This window comes from Cyprinodon tularosa, unplaced genomic scaffold (genome assembly GCF_016077235.1).
Source record: "Cyprinodon tularosa strain WSP-4 unplaced genomic scaffold, ASM1607723v1 ctg42, whole genome shotgun sequence".
Classification (NCBI taxonomy): Eukaryota; Metazoa; Chordata; class Actinopteri; order Cyprinodontiformes; family Cyprinodontidae; genus Cyprinodon; species Cyprinodon tularosa.
Genome location: NW_024039141.1, coordinates 967,020 through 985,013, shown reverse-complemented (window position 1 = coordinate 985,013; position 17,994 = coordinate 967,020). Strand labels below are relative to the sequence as shown.

The 17,994-nt window shown below is 37.6% G+C and overlaps 1 protein-coding gene across 1 annotated transcript; it reads left to right on the top strand.

The window, feature by feature from the left end:
- Positions 1-8,230: 8,230 nt before the first annotated feature.
- LOC119792515 (hepatitis A virus cellular receptor 1 homolog) lies at positions 8,231-17,343 on the top strand. The gene is made up of 6 exons (XM_038299177.1): positions 8,231-8,392; positions 8,488-8,826; positions 15,199-15,261; positions 16,224-16,294; positions 16,560-16,653; positions 16,771-17,343. Exons 1-6 carry the CDS (start codon positions 8,326-8,328, stop codon positions 16,860-16,862), a joined length of 726 nt encoding a protein of 241 aa, XP_038155105.1. The 5' UTR covers positions 8,231-8,325; the 3' UTR covers positions 16,863-17,343.
- The last annotated feature ends 651 nt before the right edge of the window (positions 17,344-17,994 follow it).

Sequence of the window (17,994 nt, the reverse complement as noted above, 5' to 3'; positions counted from 1 at the left end):
CACTGTTTACATTCGATCACTGCCACACTTCGTGAAAGAAATGTTAATTTCACTGCTAAGCTGCTCATTCAATGTCTAAAAGTTGTATAAATAAAAATTACGTTTTGTACTCTAAGGGCCGGATTTATCAAGATCCAATTTTGCGTGCAGTAATTTGCGCTTGCAAACTGGAATTTTGCGCGAGGGGCTGAACCATGGTTTGCGGGTGATTTAACAAGAGTGATTGCGTAACTGGTGGAAGGTGCAAAACTGTTGGAGACGCCCTATTTAAATGATGGTTTTGCGCGTTTTGTGGTTTGCGGCAGAGTAGTTTGTAGTCTGTACAAACTAGTGCATTAAGAAATTTAAATCTTACAGTGACCCCCAACAAAAAAAATAAATAAGTAAATATATATATATATATATATATATATATATATATATATATATATATATATATATATATATATATATATATATATATATATATATATATATATTTTTTTTTTTTTATAAATTGGCAACCTTTATTCCCTAAGGTGGTATGTGCTGCAGTAAAAAAAACAAAAAAAAAACAGGTGTTTTGTATTGGCCTGTGACTGTGGATGAGATCCCCGCAGCATTTGGCACGTTGCTCCACAGGCGCAGGGGGAGAACCCCGACCCCGTCGGACAGCACTTCTGAAAAAGCGTGAGTGGGAGATCCCAGCTCTCGCTGCAACGTACGCTGGAATGACCCAGATGCAAAAAAGTGCAATGTTGCAAGGAGTTTTGTGATATCTGGTATTGCGTGGGTCCTCCTTGTGGCTGGCTCCAAATCCATTCGGAGTTCCCCCAACAGCTCCAAAATGGCAATGCTGGATAAACGATATGTTTTGATGATCGTTTCCTCGTTCATTGCAAAAATATTCACACGGAGTGAAAAAATGCGTTCTCTGCGTCTCCTTGCTTTATTTCCATGTCTCCTTGTTGCGACAATAACCGCTGCCATGTGTGCGCAATTACGCATACAGACCATTTGCACCTTCTTTTGAAACGTGTTAAATATAGAGTCAGATACCGTTAGCAAAATTGCGTTCAAGTTTGATAAATCACTTTGCGAGTGCTAAATTAATATATTTACATGTTCTCCTCCCACAAGACGCACTTTAGCGTGTAAACGCCCCATATTGCATATTCATTGCAGAAAAAGTACTAAATGGATAAGAGGCGCTATTTAGCACGTTTTAAAGACCAAATGCTTTTAGCACGCTGTTGATAGATCAGTTTGTACATTTTTTAGCGTGCGCAGTGAAATAGCTCACGTTTTAATACACGCAAACCTTTGATAGATCCGGCCCTATGTATACAAAATTAGTAAGTCTAAGTCAAAACATAAAAAAAATGGTTGAAACCTAGTATAAAAAAAATTATGGGGTTAGGTTTGTTCCCAATTCATCAAGTTTAAATGTGATTAGGGCTGCAACTAATAATTATTTCGCAAATCGATTAATCTGTTGGTAATTTTTTTTAAATTATTGATTAACAATCGGATAGCCAAAGGTTCCTTAAATAAGATTTTTTACTAAATTAAACCAGATGAAACTAAATCTTTTCCACTTGCGGAGTTCTTGATAGAGCATATTGAGAAATGAAAACGTTCTTTGTTGTACCTTTTTTTAATCTTGGTATAATTTCTGCTCTAAGTGATTTGCTCTGTCAGCTAAAGCCATATTTTAAAGTCTCTGTACTCCAGTTCATAATTACTCGATTACTAAGATAGCTGAAGATAATCAATCCATCTATCAATCCAATTAACTGTTTCAGCCCAAAATTTGACTATAGGGGAGTTACTCAGAGGAGCTCCAGTCTTATAAATATGGATTTTTGTAATATAATTTTAGTTTGTATTTAGTTCAATTCCTTATTAACTTCCAGGCAACATATTTATGGTGTTTTCTTTTTTTTTATTTGTGACTGAAAGCTTAAAATGCCTAAAAACTAATAAAAGATTAAGTCAAATAGTTTTTATTTTATAATCAGTTATTGTACATTCCACTTTTGGGGAGTCATCATTAAGTTCATCTGAGAGGGGTTCTTAGGATAAGAAAAAATGCCCAAAGGGATACACAAGTTAAAAAAGGTTAGGAATCACTGCTCTATGTATTTCATCCAGATTCAGTGTGGTAGATCAACAAAAAGCTTCACTAGAAATTAGATGCAAAATAAAACATGGTTATAGTTTTTTCTTGCAAATAAGAATCTCGATGATCAAATCATGTGTTTACTATTATTTGGGATAAAAAATATCTCTACCAATTTAGCCTTATTTAAAAAAGCATTTCCCTACTGTAAATCTAACAACTGATTAAGAGGCAGGAACAAATGTCATTAAGAGTTTGCAATCACTGACAATTAGTCCCTTTATTGTTTCAGACTGGTTTAATTATGAGTCACTTTTGTCACTGGTTGCATTAACCTTGAAGCTCTTCATCAGAACCACTCGTTCTTGCTGGATCATGAACCTTTGATTTCTTAACTGAGCAAGGCCTGCAGTGCTTCAAGAGGTTCTGAGCTATTTAATATCCTCCAGTATGTCTTAATGTGGAGTAATCTTAGTTGGCATGCCTTTTTTTTGAAAAGTTTGCAACTATTATAAATTTACTCTGTTTTTAAAGGGCCTATATTAAAAAAACAAAACTTTTTGAGCCTTTAAATACCACCCATTTTCAGAATTACAGAACATAGTGGTTCAAAACAAAGAATAGAAAGCCAGGATCAAAAGCATTAATCTTCAGGTGTCAGACTCCTCCTTTCAACTAATGCATTGTTATTTTTATATTAGTTATCTACTCACTGTGCCACTGAGCAGCCCGCTTTTAAATATCTTATATTGCTATTCCTTCACCATGATCAAACCCAAAGTTGTATTTCTCTCTATTTATGTCTGCCTGAATGATGTGTATAAATTATGTTCCTAAGCAGCCTCTCCCTATCCTGGAAATTGAATGGCCATCACAATTTTACAGAGCATTGAATATCTGACCCCTCCTGGAAGCACCTACTGACATGACAGAACTGCCCAGTAAACAACATTCCTACGTTCTCTGATCAGTGAATGCTTTTTTATTTGTTCAGAGACTAGAGGTTAGAGCCCTAGAGCGGCTGCTCTAAGGCTCTAACATGGGGAGAGACAGCATCCCTATCAGGGCGTTGTGCAGTCAGGCCCCTCAGTACAGTACATCACTGAATGGCTATGTACTGTATTCTTCAGCACACATCGTTCTCTCCTGAAGGTCCCAAAGACTCATTATAAAACCTGAGGAGACCCGACACTTTAGCCTGTAGCCAAAGTGACTGGTCTCTTGGAGTGACCTCCAACCATGTGGCTGGTTCCATGGAAATCTTTATAAAACGAATGAAAACTTTATTGTATAGGAGAGCTTTTGGCTGGTGTATTTTACCCCTTTGTTATTTTATTATTTAATTTGCATGTTACTTTACTGCCCATATATCTCCTTCCTGTACAGAAAATTATTTTTTTTTTCATCTGTAAAAAGCTTTTAATTAATAAAAATACTTGTATGAGAGCATTGAATGCAAATATGTTTATTTTATGTTAGAAAAAAAAACAACTACAACAACTTTACCAAATGAGTGTTATAGTTGTTCCAAAGACAATATTTCATATGCTTTAAAAAATAAAGAAATAGAGCTTTTAAGATTTTCTTGCTCTACTTTTTCCAAGGTAACATCGGCATAGGATGTATAAGTTCGTCTTGCAATCAGAGAATTTCCGGTTTGAACTCCAGCTTTGTATCAGTCGTTGTGTCCTTGGGCAAAACAAATCACCAACATTGTCTACTAATGGTGTTCAGACAGCCATGTTTTTAACAGTCAGCTCAAGGGCAGCTGTTGTTATATTGTACCTGACCACTATCAGTGTGTCAATGACTACTGCTCATTGAAAAGGCACTTTTTGGCCATACACCGTCCTGTTGGTTTCTTGATTGGACATTACTGGCAGCAAATAGGCCTGGACGTAGCCATAGAAACTAAACTCCTTTGTCTAACTAATTGGGTTAATTGGTTATTTTAATAGTTGTCTAATGATCTGAACCATTTAAACCTGACAAAAAACAAAGAACCAAACATATCTATGTGCATCCTTATTTATGCATCCTTTTTCCCCCAGTGATCTCAGGACCAAAACTCGTCGTGGGTGTCATATATGACAGCAGGATGTGGTGAAAAAAAAAAGTGGTGAGAAGAGACTAGGAAATGACTGACAAAGACAAAATACTTATATTTAGATTGTTACTTCCTATTACACTCTCACCTTTATCTTTTCATAAAAGTAGTTTAGTTTAGCTGAACTCAGTAGTTCAGCGCAATTGTATCTACAGTATAAGCCTGTAGCGTACTCAGCGGGGGATTTACCATTAGGCAATACTAGGCAGTTGCCTAGGGCCCCAAATCCCTGGGGGCCCCATAAAACTCTGTTTCCATGTATGATTAACTATTCCTTATTTGTGCACATTAATTATGTTTTTGATCAAAATCCTTTGGCTAAAATGCCATCAGAACGCTGATAATATTAAGTGTGTCTCAGCCCTCCCCCTTCAGTGTCCACCATATTGGATCAGTCCATTTGCTGCTCATGTTCAGAAAGGGCCAAACAGACAGCAGCAAACCATTTGAAAACAAACGATGCAAAGAGCAGTGTTGCCAACTTAGAGCTTTAGTTGCTATATTTAGCCACTTTTCAGACCCCTCTATAATTTTGATTTCTAAAAAAGCTCCTAGCGCCAAATCTAGCGACTTTTTTCTGCTACTGGAGACTTTGGAGACAACATCTAAAAGCAGCGAACTCTGCTCTCCAGAGCGAGTAGATTGGTAACCCCGCCTCCTGCTCTCCTCTATCTTGTCTGCTGTCATGATTCATGCAGCTATTATTTCATCCAAATGAAAAATTGAGAACAGATAAGCAGATCATGGCTTGTCTACAGTGAAAAGAAGGACTGGGTTATTTACTTTTGCCTTTTTGGAAACACAGGAAGGAGAAATCAGCTAAGTGAGCGTAGTGCTTGGAAAAAAACTTTAATTCCTTTAGAGACAGCATGAAAAGTCAGCAAAGTACAAAACATAGAGAGGAAAACAAGAAGAAAAGGGACAAGAAGAGAGGGACAAAACCAAGAACAGAAAATGGATGTCTATTATATTAACATTTCTCTATCTGTAGAATGGGTCTGTTCTATGTGTTGTCTTCTCAATTCAGAGGGCCCCCTGCCTGTCTTTGCCTAGGGCCCCAAATTTCCTAAATCCGCCCCTGAGCGTACTTACCTTAATTTACTTCGGGAAGTTCTGCAGATGTGACTTCAAGCATGTCCATGTTAATGTATGCATGTTATACTTTAGATGGATTATGCGACTGGCATCCAGTTCAGCTCAGACAATAATGGCAATTCCAGGTAAGGGGAAAAAAGCAAAAAAAAAGAAAAGAAATTGGTGTTAAGTATGATTGCGAGCTGTGAGAATGAACAAAAGAGTGCTGCAGTGTTTTGACCACAGGTGGCAGTACCATTAGAAAAGCCCTTAATGCCTCTTTAAGTGGTCATGTTTCTTATAAGGCAGTCAGATCCGTCCAAGACAGAGCCCAACAGAATATCCTTCCTGCGTACAGCTATAACATATACATGCACTATACGTATATAACATAAACAACACTTTGTTGAAAAAAAACAAAAACAACTATGAGTTACAACTACATGTAATTTCCCTTTTGGTCAAAGCGTTATGTTTTAAAGAAATATTGCATTAAAGGCTCCTGCAAAGGAAGGAAAAACACAAGGGGGAATCCAAGAGAACCTGACCAAAATTAAAGAAATAATGTCCAGAGGAAAATAATTAACCCCTTGTGACAAACTGGTGACCTCACCTAGGTGTACCCTGCATCTGGCGCAAAGACTGCTGGAGATAGACACTGGCCCCACTGCCACCCTGATGGATGGATGGATGGATGGATGGATGGATGGATGGATGGATGGATGGATGGATGGATGGATGGATTGTCGGACGGATGATGGATGGATGGATGGATGGATGGATGGATGGATGGATGATGGATGGATGGATGGATGGATGGATGGATGGATGGATGATGGATGGATGGATGGATGGATGGATGGATGGATGGATGGATGGATGGATGGACGGAGGGATGGATGGGTGGATGGACAGACGGATGGATGATGGATGGATGGATGGATGATGGATGGATGGATGGATGGATGGATGGATGGATGGACGGAGGGATGGATGGATGGGTGGATGGACGGATGGATGGATGGATGGATGGATGGGTGGATAGACGGACGGATGGATGGATGGATGGATGGATGGATGGATGGATGGACGGAGGGATGGATGGATGGGTGGATGGACGGATGGATGGATGGATGGATGGATGGGTGGATAGACGGACGGATGGATGGATGGATGGATGGATGGATGGATGGATGGATGGATGGACATATTGACTGACTGAAAAACATCAAACAGCAAATATAGCAGAATATAGTGAGCTAAAAAAAACCCAGCAATTTAATCTGTAGGGTCAATTCAGATGTTGCCAATGAAAAATTAAAGTTATTGAAATAGATTAGATCCTAATTAAGTCTGCAATTGTGTGTTTTTGCTACACCTCACTCATTTAACAAAAAAAATTCTGCCAGTCACTAATTCCTTTTTATGTCAGCAACAGATATTTTGTCCATGCATGCAATTAGAAGCAAAGTTACATTTTGCACATGCTGACGATGATCTTATTTTGAGGAGTTAGCTGAAGTTGTGGGCAAATTTAAGCCTTATTACTTCCTTTTTCTATAGTATTTTCTTACTAGCTGACGTAGTTCGGCTAATGACATTATTCATTGTGGTTTGAAAAGCTGACAAAACTTTGTTCAGAGGTAATTGTAATGTTTCACTATACCTCACCCTTCTTGTAAGCCCTCCAAAGCCTATAGTTCCAGCTGCATTTCTTTGTCATTTGTTTGTTCTGTGCTGCTCTTTAACAAAGAACAGTTGGATTTATGCAAATCATAAATTATTCACAGGAGGATTGCTTTAACCAAAGTAATAAGTTGTTGGTTAAACTAAGGCGTCTCAGAGTAAATGGGGCTTCATGCAAATGAACAACACCCCTTTGTTTCCACTTAAAAGTTATATAGCATGTGAAGTTTTGCCTGATAAGATCCCAGTGCACTGCAGTCAATTTAAAGGATGTACCACGACAGAATGTAAACAAATTCAAACATATTATAGTCATTTTTTGACATGTATAATTAGTATAACTGTGCAAAATAAAGAATAAATGAATTCATAAGACAAGCGGCGACCAGAGCGCTAGCAAAAGCGGAGAAAATTCATGATATATTTCCAAACCCTCTTTACATTGATTGTAGTGTGTGATTATAAAAGCAGAATGAGATGAAACTATAATGCAAGTGACAGTGAAGGGCTTCTTTAAAATACCAATTGCCTGCATCCGTTTAAAACAAACAACAGCAAAAACCCATCAAGGCAGTTTACTCTGCAAACAGTCCTTGCAGAGGAAAAGCTTCCTGCCTTATTTTTGATTCTATGGCGTATAACAAGCCTGCTAAGCATTTTCTTTGAAGCCACAAAGCAGAGCTAAAACATTTACAGGGATCAGGTAATGATTGGAAACACGATAACCAAGAGATAAATCTCATGTTTTAATGTCGATAGCACCCGAAGTCCAGCAGGATTTTAAAGATATCTTAAAATCAGAATGGAGCCAGTCATTCCAGCCAAAGAATAAATAAATGTTCCTTTATTACACCTAAAGAAATGTCACATTTGCACGGTAGAGGAAATAACATGAAGAATTCCCACTAAAATAATGACGGCATTTGTTTTGATAATTTTTCAACATCTCAAAACAGCTTCTGTGAAACAATTGTGTAAGATAGAAGTTAGTCAGACATCAAGGTTCCTTTTGGAACCAGTTTTCTTCTGTGTTTCCTTTGGTGGTTATAGCTTCCTATTTTGACGACACTAGTAATTACATCAACATTACACTCTGATCTCTTTTTTATTCTACTTCCAGCAAATTTAGGAGCATGTTAAAAGGAAGTGCCACCAAATTCATGAAAGTGGATTATAATAGTTCAAGATATGTGTGTATGTGATATGGTACATGAGGATTTCAGATTCACACTTAGACAGGGTAGCAACTTCCTTCCTGAATTTTTAAAAAGGGAACTTCAAGCTTTAGCAAGAAAGAACACAATTTGCCCAGTAGAGTACGTCGGGGCAGAAAATCATTGTCTCCCCTCTTTCGGACATGGTTGTACGATACTTTATACACCTGTTTGGTGTTTTTGTACCTTTTCTTCTCATCCTGTTCCAAGGTAAATCTCTATTTTATGTTCTTTTATTTTGCTGTTGTTTGTTATTGTTCGTTGCTCGTTGGCTGGACTTGTATGGATCTGTCTTCTCTACACAGTGTCATCCTGCAACATCAAAGTCACCGGTTACATTGGACAAGATGTTACCTTGCCCTGCATTTATGATGCCAAAGCTCATGGAGTTCTAAGTTTCTGCTGGGGACGCGAGAAGGTCCCCACATCCAAATGTTCTGAAACAATCCTGTCATCGGAATCTGGAGATGTGACTTTTAGAAAGTCCCTCAGGTACCAACTGCTGAGTCGGGTGAAGCAGGGTAATGTTTCCTTGACCATTCTCAGTGCTCAGAGAGAAGATGCTGGTGACTATGGCTGCAGGGTGGAAATTCCTGGATGGTTCAATGACCAAAAGACCAACATACAACTGATCATGGAAGAAGGTAAAGCTATTGTATGGGACATCAGTATCTATGGAAATTTCCCAACTGGTTATTCGGATGAAGGAATTCCAGTCTTTAGCAGGAGTTAGTGGACAGGGCTCCAGCTATCACACATTCTCCACATAGAATACAACCTTCAGCTCGGATTGAATCAGTTACAGAATAACCAGTTTATGAACTTATTATTCCATCTCTTCAGTACTATCCTGCTGAAGGTGGAATCATTGTGAAGCAACCAAGGTGTGTTAAAGGGGAACGCCAGTTTTTTTTACATTGGCCCCTTGATTTTACATTATTACATCATGTTCTACTCACCCATATTTGAAGCCGTTCCGAAGATATTCGGTTTGGATATATCCAAGTAATGTCTTCCTATGGGCAACTAGCTGAAGGCACAAACTAAACTGTTCATAATTTATTCTTTATGACACGCCAGCATTCATAACATGTAGGAACAAGAACCTGCAGAGACATTTGCATTTCTTGTAACTCAACGTAAATGACATCGGGGGGAACGCGATGTGAAGTTTTTTAACAGGGCATTCAGATCTGGTGAGTATATGAAATTAATAACTGGGGATGTCTAATTCTGAAATTCTGTGTGTTTGGGTTGTTATAGATACTGCAACATCTATCTATCCATCTATCTATCTAGATGTATACTCTGTGTGTGACATAAAATATGGATATCCATCCCCAGTGTTGTGCCTGAACGCGTTCATTAAACGAAAGTTCATGAACTCGTTCATATTTTGGGCGAACGTGAACTGAACGTACCGCATTATTGCCTGATGAACGTTATTGTGAACTCGTTCATTCTGGTGTCTGTGAACGGCACGCTCTCTCAGTTCAACTCCGTTCAATAGGTTGCCAGATTTCTATAGAGTCCTCCAGGCGAAACCCCGGCTAAATCACACCGTAAACAGGCCTTAATATGTAGCGGGAAAAACACCCAATCTGGCAACACCAGCTACCAGCGTCGTAGCCTACAGCCGCGTGCGTCATCAAAACAAAATGCCTTGTGAAAGCTACAGCAGCGTGGAGGCGAAAAAGCAGCAGTATGATCACTTAAAACAGGTTTATAACCAGGTGGTCGGTGAGGATGATGGCAACAAGTTTGCCCACCGGCTTTCAGTAAAAAAAATCCGCACTTCAGTAACCTTAAATTCCTACCTCAGCCTGGTCCCTCAGTTTGTGTTAGTAAAATCTTCTTGAGCGGAGGTCTTCAACAGGGGATCCGTGACCCCTAGGGGGTCTACGGAGGTACTGCATCAGGGTCTGCATGGTTAGTTGATATTTTTATATTCCCCCCTGCAATTTTTTCCCCCACTAATTGAAATGTCTTTAAATACTCATTAACATGAAATCAAAACACTGTAGTAAACAGATAAATGGAGACAAAAGATGTCTTTCAGTCATCAATGCTCACATTTAGCGACACACAGGAGCTCTTTCAAGCTGGGCACCGTTTCCTTCACAACAACCAGGAATCAGAAACAGAAAAACTTTAATAATCCCAGGGAGAAATTAATTTCTTTACATTACTCCATCTGTAATAGAGTGACTATAGGAAACAATTTCATACAATATATATAGTTAGGGGGTCCCCGCTCCATCTCGCCATCAGTTTGGGGGTTCTTGGTCTGGAAAACATAGAAGACCCCTGTTCTTGAGGGATTTACCAGGCACGTGCAGAGGGGGGGGGGCTAAGGGGGCTTGAGCACCTGCCCCTTTTGCTCCATGATCCCAATGTGCCCTTTTGGTCCCTTTTTTTTTTATTTATTTTTTTATTTGACACATGTACTGAAATTATTATTATTATCTTTTTTTTTGGCAAGAAAAACAATACAATAAGCCCTCCGGTCACATTGTTACCTTTGACCTTTTGCCGGTGAGGACGCACTTGCCTCTCGCACAGTCAGATAAGGCGGCTAACTGCGGAGCTAAAGGTAGCGAATATTCCACATTACACTGTGGCCGCTGCTCATTTGGCCCTAAGCAAAATCAACCATGATCGGACGGATGGCTATGTCTTCAGTCTGCACCGCCTCTCCAATGTCAACCTGAATAGAGATGTAAGTGAAACCAAATGAGCCCCATGGATGATGCAGTATTGTTTGATCTAAAACACTGTTTACTCTGTGCTTTTAGTCTTTTACATTGAAAATTATGTTTTTTAATTCACAAAAAACTGTTCTGTAATGATTACAGAACAGTTTTTTTTGTGAATTAAAAAACATAATTTTTGGTGAAAATACTGGAGTAGGCTTCCTACTTGTCAGACAACGGAAACCTTTGAACGTTGTATAATTTCTCTACTTTAGCAAAGAGTAGCGGTTTAAACGGAGGAAAGTATAGGATGTGGCGCTCCTTTCTCTGAAGAACTACTGAGCGGGAGGAGACAGCCAGGTGAGGAAAAGCTGTTCTTATCTATCGATTCAGTATTTTTATCATATAGACATTAGGCTGTTGTTCTTGTGCTATGAGCTAGCTGCTAGCTAATGACTTTGCTAGCAAAGCAAGATAACTAAAAAGCTTCCCTGTGTCGTTAATGATAGTAGGACATTCTTCAGTATTACTTATGCAATAGGGGCACATCGCCCGTCAAAAACCTATCATCTCCATAATGGATATATGTCTGATTTTCTAATTTCCTTTGCTGCATGATGTACATTTCATTTATTCTAGCATTAGGTAAATGTATCTTGAAGGAGAACTCATCCAGAACTACCATGATAGATATATGATAGATATAATGTATGAAGCTGGTGAAAACAAAACTGCGCAGCTTATGCAAGGAGGATCGGTTGTCAGACCTTCTTTTGTTGGCAATCGAGAAGGATGTGCCAATCATTCACAGTGAGGTTATTAACATTTTTAAAGACATGGCTAACAGAAAACTGCTGCTGTGAACAAAAGAGAACAAAAATAGCAAAAATGCTTAAAAGTTGGAAATTTGTTTTTAAACTGTTAAATCACCATGATAGAAAATAAGTTTTTGGATCATAATCTTGGATTTAGTTTGGGGGAAAAAGAAAGGCAAGAGACTGAAATCAATAAGACATTGACCTTCACTCAACACAGAAAAGATGAGACAATGAGGAAAAAAAGAAAAGAGAAACTGACAAGAAAAAAACGAAGAGGAAAGATTGAAGAAAATGTATATAGGTACTTACAAAATACACTAAGACACAAACAGAGTAGGCTTTTCTCATGGTGACATGCATTAATAAAATGTTTGTTTTGTTCTTTTTTTTCTGCAGTTCCACGTTAAAGTTTGATGCAGCAGCTCTGCTTTTCTGAATGGACCGTCTCCATATCCACTGTCAGTACAGCAAACCAGGCAGACATTCTTTTTTATAGATTACAGTACACTAAAAAGTTGCATTGTGCCCTTGTATGCATTTTTAACAGTTTAATTCTGTAAAGACAAAATATGTCTGGTGGTCCAGCTCTGATTTACATCTTTGGCTAGATTGCAGGTTTGAATATTGTAATACTTTCCTATAACAAAATAGACCTGCAGAACGAAATTACTAATAAAATATTTTACATATGCATAGTTCTATGTTATATGTAGAGATTTCCCTTAGCTTTGATTGTATGTCTCACAATTTTGTAATTTATCATTGTTCATTAAACTCTGAAAGCTATGTGACTTTGTTAATATTCTGTCCTAAAATGCGATAAGATGTGCCCTTTTTTTTTTGAGCACCTGCCCCTTTAGTGGTCTCTGCACGGCCCTGGGTTTTACTATCCATGTAACTTGTTTGTTAAACCTGCCTGGTATAATTTTCCAGGATTCCAGTATTCCTTTTTAGTATGTATTGAAATGGCATTTCAAATGGAAAAGATTATTAAAATAAAAAAAACATTTGCACCTTAAAGACTACTTTCCTATTTTTCTTTTAATAATTACTCATAAAAAAGACCATTCAAGCAGCACATTTTTCCTGATGTTTTTGAGAATATACTGTAGGGGTGAAAGCTGCAGCTGCTACTAGTGTGAAGTGAATGGACAGCAACAAAGCGTTAAAGCAGCAATGGGGAAATGCTGTCCCCTCAATGCTAATGTAAACCCTGGTTGGATAAGGATTCAAAACTGGATATGAAGATGAAATCTGACGCACAGTTTCAGAGTTACAACTGATAAAATAATTGCTGTCTGTGGTTCTACAGTAGGCTATGGTGTAATTGAGCAATATATGAAAAAATAAAAAAAAGAACTATGAACTAGTTCATTTTTTGGTTTTGAATTATGAACTATGAACTGAACTAGTTCATTTTAAAATGTGTGAACTGAACTTTGAACTAGTTCACGTAGAAAGAGAACTTTCCCAACACTGTCCATCCCTGCCACAAAGGCCATCAAATAATGTTTAAAATAAAAAATACAGTAGGTTGAAAAGTCAGAGTATCCATCCATCCATCCATCCATCCATCCATCCATCCATCCATCCATCCATCCATCCATCCATCCATCCAGATTTCTCCCTTTCTTCATATAGGCTATCATTTGATCGTTCACGCTCTCCATAGTTCTCCTGTGGCGAGAGCACCGGGCGAGTGTTGCGCGCCTTTAGCAAGCATGCGCGTTTCCTGTCCTTTTTTTTTCCTTGCGCGGTGACTTTTGCTCCCTGCGCTGTGCGGAGATGCAGAGGAAACCGTTATGTGATGGGGAAACGCAGCTCGACGTAACACCTGTATTTCCATCAGGAAAACGCTGTTTTGCTGCTGGATTCATCCTCACTCTCCATCTCTCTGTGTGTGCTGTACGTTAACACCCACCAGCAGAAACACCCACCTACCCAACTGACAGATGGAATCTCACTATACATCAGCCATTCTTATCCTCCCCTCTCTCATGACAAGGCGCGCATCTCTGGATGACCTAAAAAATAATCTTTAATATCTCTTAAACAAAAGTAGCACAAACAATATTTTTTTCTGCACAAATCTGCACTAACGTTGCACTAACCATTCAGTCTATTTGCAGAGTTTTTTGACGTGGATGGGGTGTCAGCCTCACGCCGCTGCACATGAGTCCTATCATGAAAAAAGGTTCATTGTGCGACCTGAGTAACGCGCAGTAACGGGGTGTCTGACTCTGCAATGGTAACTGCGTTATAGTTACAGTCAAAGTAATTAGTTAGATTAGTCGTTACTAAAACAAGGTAACGGCGTTAGTAACGCCGTTACTTTCAACGCCGTTAGTCCCATCACTGGTTATGTCATTGGCTGATCTTTAATAAATATTTTAACCAGTGTATCAGACTCATTTTGAATTGATATTAGGTTGGTACAATGTTAAGTCGTTTCTGATGTAGTTAAGCTACTGTTAACACATTAGTGTAACTTAGCTTGCTATAATTCTTTAGGTGGTAGCTTTTGTGTAGTGAAGCTTAATTTATTATTGAGTAACTGATAGCTTAGCTCACTACACTGGACAAGTAGCTTGCCCAACACTGGTGCTACTACCACAGATGATCTCGCTCTCGAAATGGAATTGAACGATTCAGATTAGCTAGCCGAATGAATAGAAGGGGTAGAGCGTAGCCGCCTGTGGCCCAGGCTGCCTGTCACAACTCCAGTCCAGTGCCTGGATGACGTCATACACTCTGCACTTTGTTTTCAAAAAATATAACTGCAGATGTCTGGGGGACAGTGATTCGCCTACATGTTATGAATGCTGACGTACCATAAAGAATACATTATCAACAATGTTGAAGTTTGTGCCTTAATCTCGCTGCCCATAGGAAGACGTTACTTGGATATTACAAAACCAAATATCGTTGGAACAGCTCCAAATCACCCAAACTAATAAAATCAAGGGGCCAATGTAAAAAAAAAACAAAAAAAAAAACGGTGTTCCACTTTAAAGGAGCAGGGTTTGGGAAATGCATGTGCAATGCATTGTTTAAATGTAAACTAAGGTGCAATCTGTGACTAGTTGTCCCACAGTAGGGGTTTGCAACCTGAATGTATGCAGCTGCAAATGGCTTCTAAGAGCTTCTAAGAGTGCTTCTTAATAGTTTCACCAAATATGAGATTTAACTAAAGATTACTTTAGAAAATAATTAAATTACATAAAAAGGTTGTTTTGAGCTGTTCTGATATTATTACGGTAAAGAATTTCTGTAAATTCTGGTATAATATATTTTTTTCAGGTTGAGTCAAGTTTTTCTACATTTCAAAGACAGTTTTCGCTAAAAGCGAGAGTAAAAGCGGCTATTTGTTTGGCAAAGGTTGCTGACGTCTGTCCTATGAGAACTATAAAGCCCATTTGACTCAGAAAACCAGAAAATGATTTTGAATGTCATATTATCGTAAAATAATATGACATAATATGATATTCTGTTTTTGTTTTTTTAGCCCCTGTGGAACAAGTTCACATCAAAAACCCAACAGAGACTGCCAGTGTGACAGTAAGGGAAGGTATGTAATCATTTGCAGCACTGCTGTATCTTTATAATTAAAGTGTAATTTCAAAGTTTAAAATTTAGTACACATATGAGTGATAATATTCAACTGCTCAAGTTCATTTTAATGATTATGATCTAATTACAAAACCTAAAATTCTGTTTCTATGGGAAGGCTGCTGGCACAACAATAGCAAGTTAATCCACTCTCAAAATGGAGGGTAACCTCTGAAAGGGTGCTAATAAAGCAGCTGGCTCTTCTTTGATTTGCTTCATCCAAGCATATTAACGGAAAGTTGAGTGGATGGAAAAAATAAGGTAGAAACAGGTGGACAGTTAACAGGGATAACGGTAGCCTTTAGAGGATTGTAAACAACAGCAATTTAACATTTACAAGTGCTGGACAGTCACTGGAGTCAGAACCTTAAGAGCCTCCACATAAAGAACATAGGAAACGTATAGAACTGCAGCATTGCTTATGTGAAGATATGCTTGAAAAATGGAAAACAAAAGTGTCTTAACTGGGCTTGGAAGAAAATAAATGGGCTTCCTTAAATCTCAGCTGAGCCACAGGAGGGTCCACCTCCATGTCACGCTACGCTAAGGCAATCATCAGTGAAGTCATCAAAATGAACCTTGACCTATTGTTCTGTGCTCAAACTGTACAATGCACAGACATCCTTCTTAGCTGGTAGGTATTTTATTGCCCACCAGTAATATTGATATCCCTTTAATAAAACCAACAGAAAATAAATTAACATTTCATTAGCAACTCATATCATATCGAAGCAATAATTTATTTTTGTGCTGATACACTCATATCTTTTATGTTTTGGCAGTATTCTAATTCAAGAACATTCAAGGAAATGAATTAATAAAATGTAATGTTTAGACATTTTATTATAAGTCCAGATCATATGAAAAACTTGTTGAAAATTTGATGCCAGATGGATCAAATTCATGAATTAATTTTTACAGAAATTATGATTCTGCATGAGATGGAAGCTAAAGAAGCAAGCATGGCAACAATTCAAAGCGTCATTGGTCAGGTAAGAGGCTGTTAAAGAAAGAAATACATTGATAAGTAAGCATAACTTGAAACTGATTTGTAAAGTTTATCCACAAATTTGTTTGGGAACTGATTTGGGAAAAAAAAAAAGGTATTTTAAGAGAATCCATTAAAATAATTACTTATGGGGTAAAAATGGCAAAAAAAAAAAGAAAATATAATTTGTTTTTTAAAGAGTCTTCTGAGATAATATGACAAACAAGAAATGGCCAAACTATTGCTAACTGGTTACTTTTTCATTGCAGGGGAAATTCAAACTTTTCTTAGAAGCAGAAAATATTGGGAGGATTGCAGCTATTTTCCTCCTCACCATAATCCTAATTCTCATCCTTATCATCCGTAAGTGCACAGCAGTTTATAGAATGTGCTTCATCCTTCTGCTGCCAGGATTCATTTACACTAATCCTCCTTCTTTTGACTGAGAACCCATCTATTTACTGCATTTCTCCAAAACAGGAAGGAAGGAACTAATACGAAGAAAGACCCCTCAGGAACTCAACCAGTTCACCATTGAGAATATTTACGAAACCATCCCAGTGGTTAAATGATGCTCAGCACCTGGACAAAAGAGGATACCAAAGATTTCTTCTGGCTTCACATCATGTTATAAATAACTCCCTTTTGTTTTGCTCCTTTAAATCATGTCTTTGAACATTTCTCTTATAATCACACTAACGAATTATTGTATTACCAAAGCTTTTTAGATGTTAATGATAAACCTTGGTCCATTTAATTAACTGAGCTGCTCAAATTTATTTTCTTTCTGTCACTAAACGATTGTGATGGTTTATAGTTGTGGGCACAGTGCCACCTACTGGACAGATTAAGTATAATCAAAAATAATGAAGCTGATATATTGTTCTATTTCTTTTTTTTATATATCAGCTGAGTGGATGCTGAAATTCAAAGCCTAGATAAGTCATTTTTTTCTTAAAATAAGTGCATTTGTTCTTGGATTGAGGAGGTAAAAGAGACATTTTGCCAATGGAACAAAACAATTTACATTTAAAATAAGAAAACATAATCACATTGTCTTATTTCAAGAGCACATTATCTATTTATCTTATTTTAAGAGTAAAAATACTAATTCAATTGGCAAATTATCTCATTTACTTACGGTAGTCAAATTAATGGTAAATACACTTTATTTAAAAAATTTTCACCTATTTCTAGATCGTTTTTCAAGTGTATAACTTAATTGACCTTATATTTTTAAAGTTAAAGACAGATTTCTTTTTTTTCTTCTGGTAATGTTTATTTTTAAACATTTGCTCAGGGATTACGGTACAATTAACTGTTTTTTTTTTCTGTAGATCTTTTTGGCTTAACTTAAGCATTTGATGCCGTATTTCTGTATTTATTATTTTATTATGTAAAGTATCTTTCTATGAGACAAGACTTCTATAAGACAAGAGGAAATGGTCACAATCAGTAGACTTTTCATTGTTTCTCTGCACTCTGAAAAGTCCTTGTTTGTTTTTTTAAACTGTGTGTAATTACCAGTTACAATATGTTATCATTGATCAAGTTTTTATTTGTTTAGGCCTCAATAAAACCTGTCTACTTAAATCAAGTATTCAAGCACAGAGAGAAACAAAGCATTACCAACAAACAACGATTCAGTGATTCATCGTAGGATGTATTTTATTGTATCTGCTGATTGGATCATTAACCTTTAAA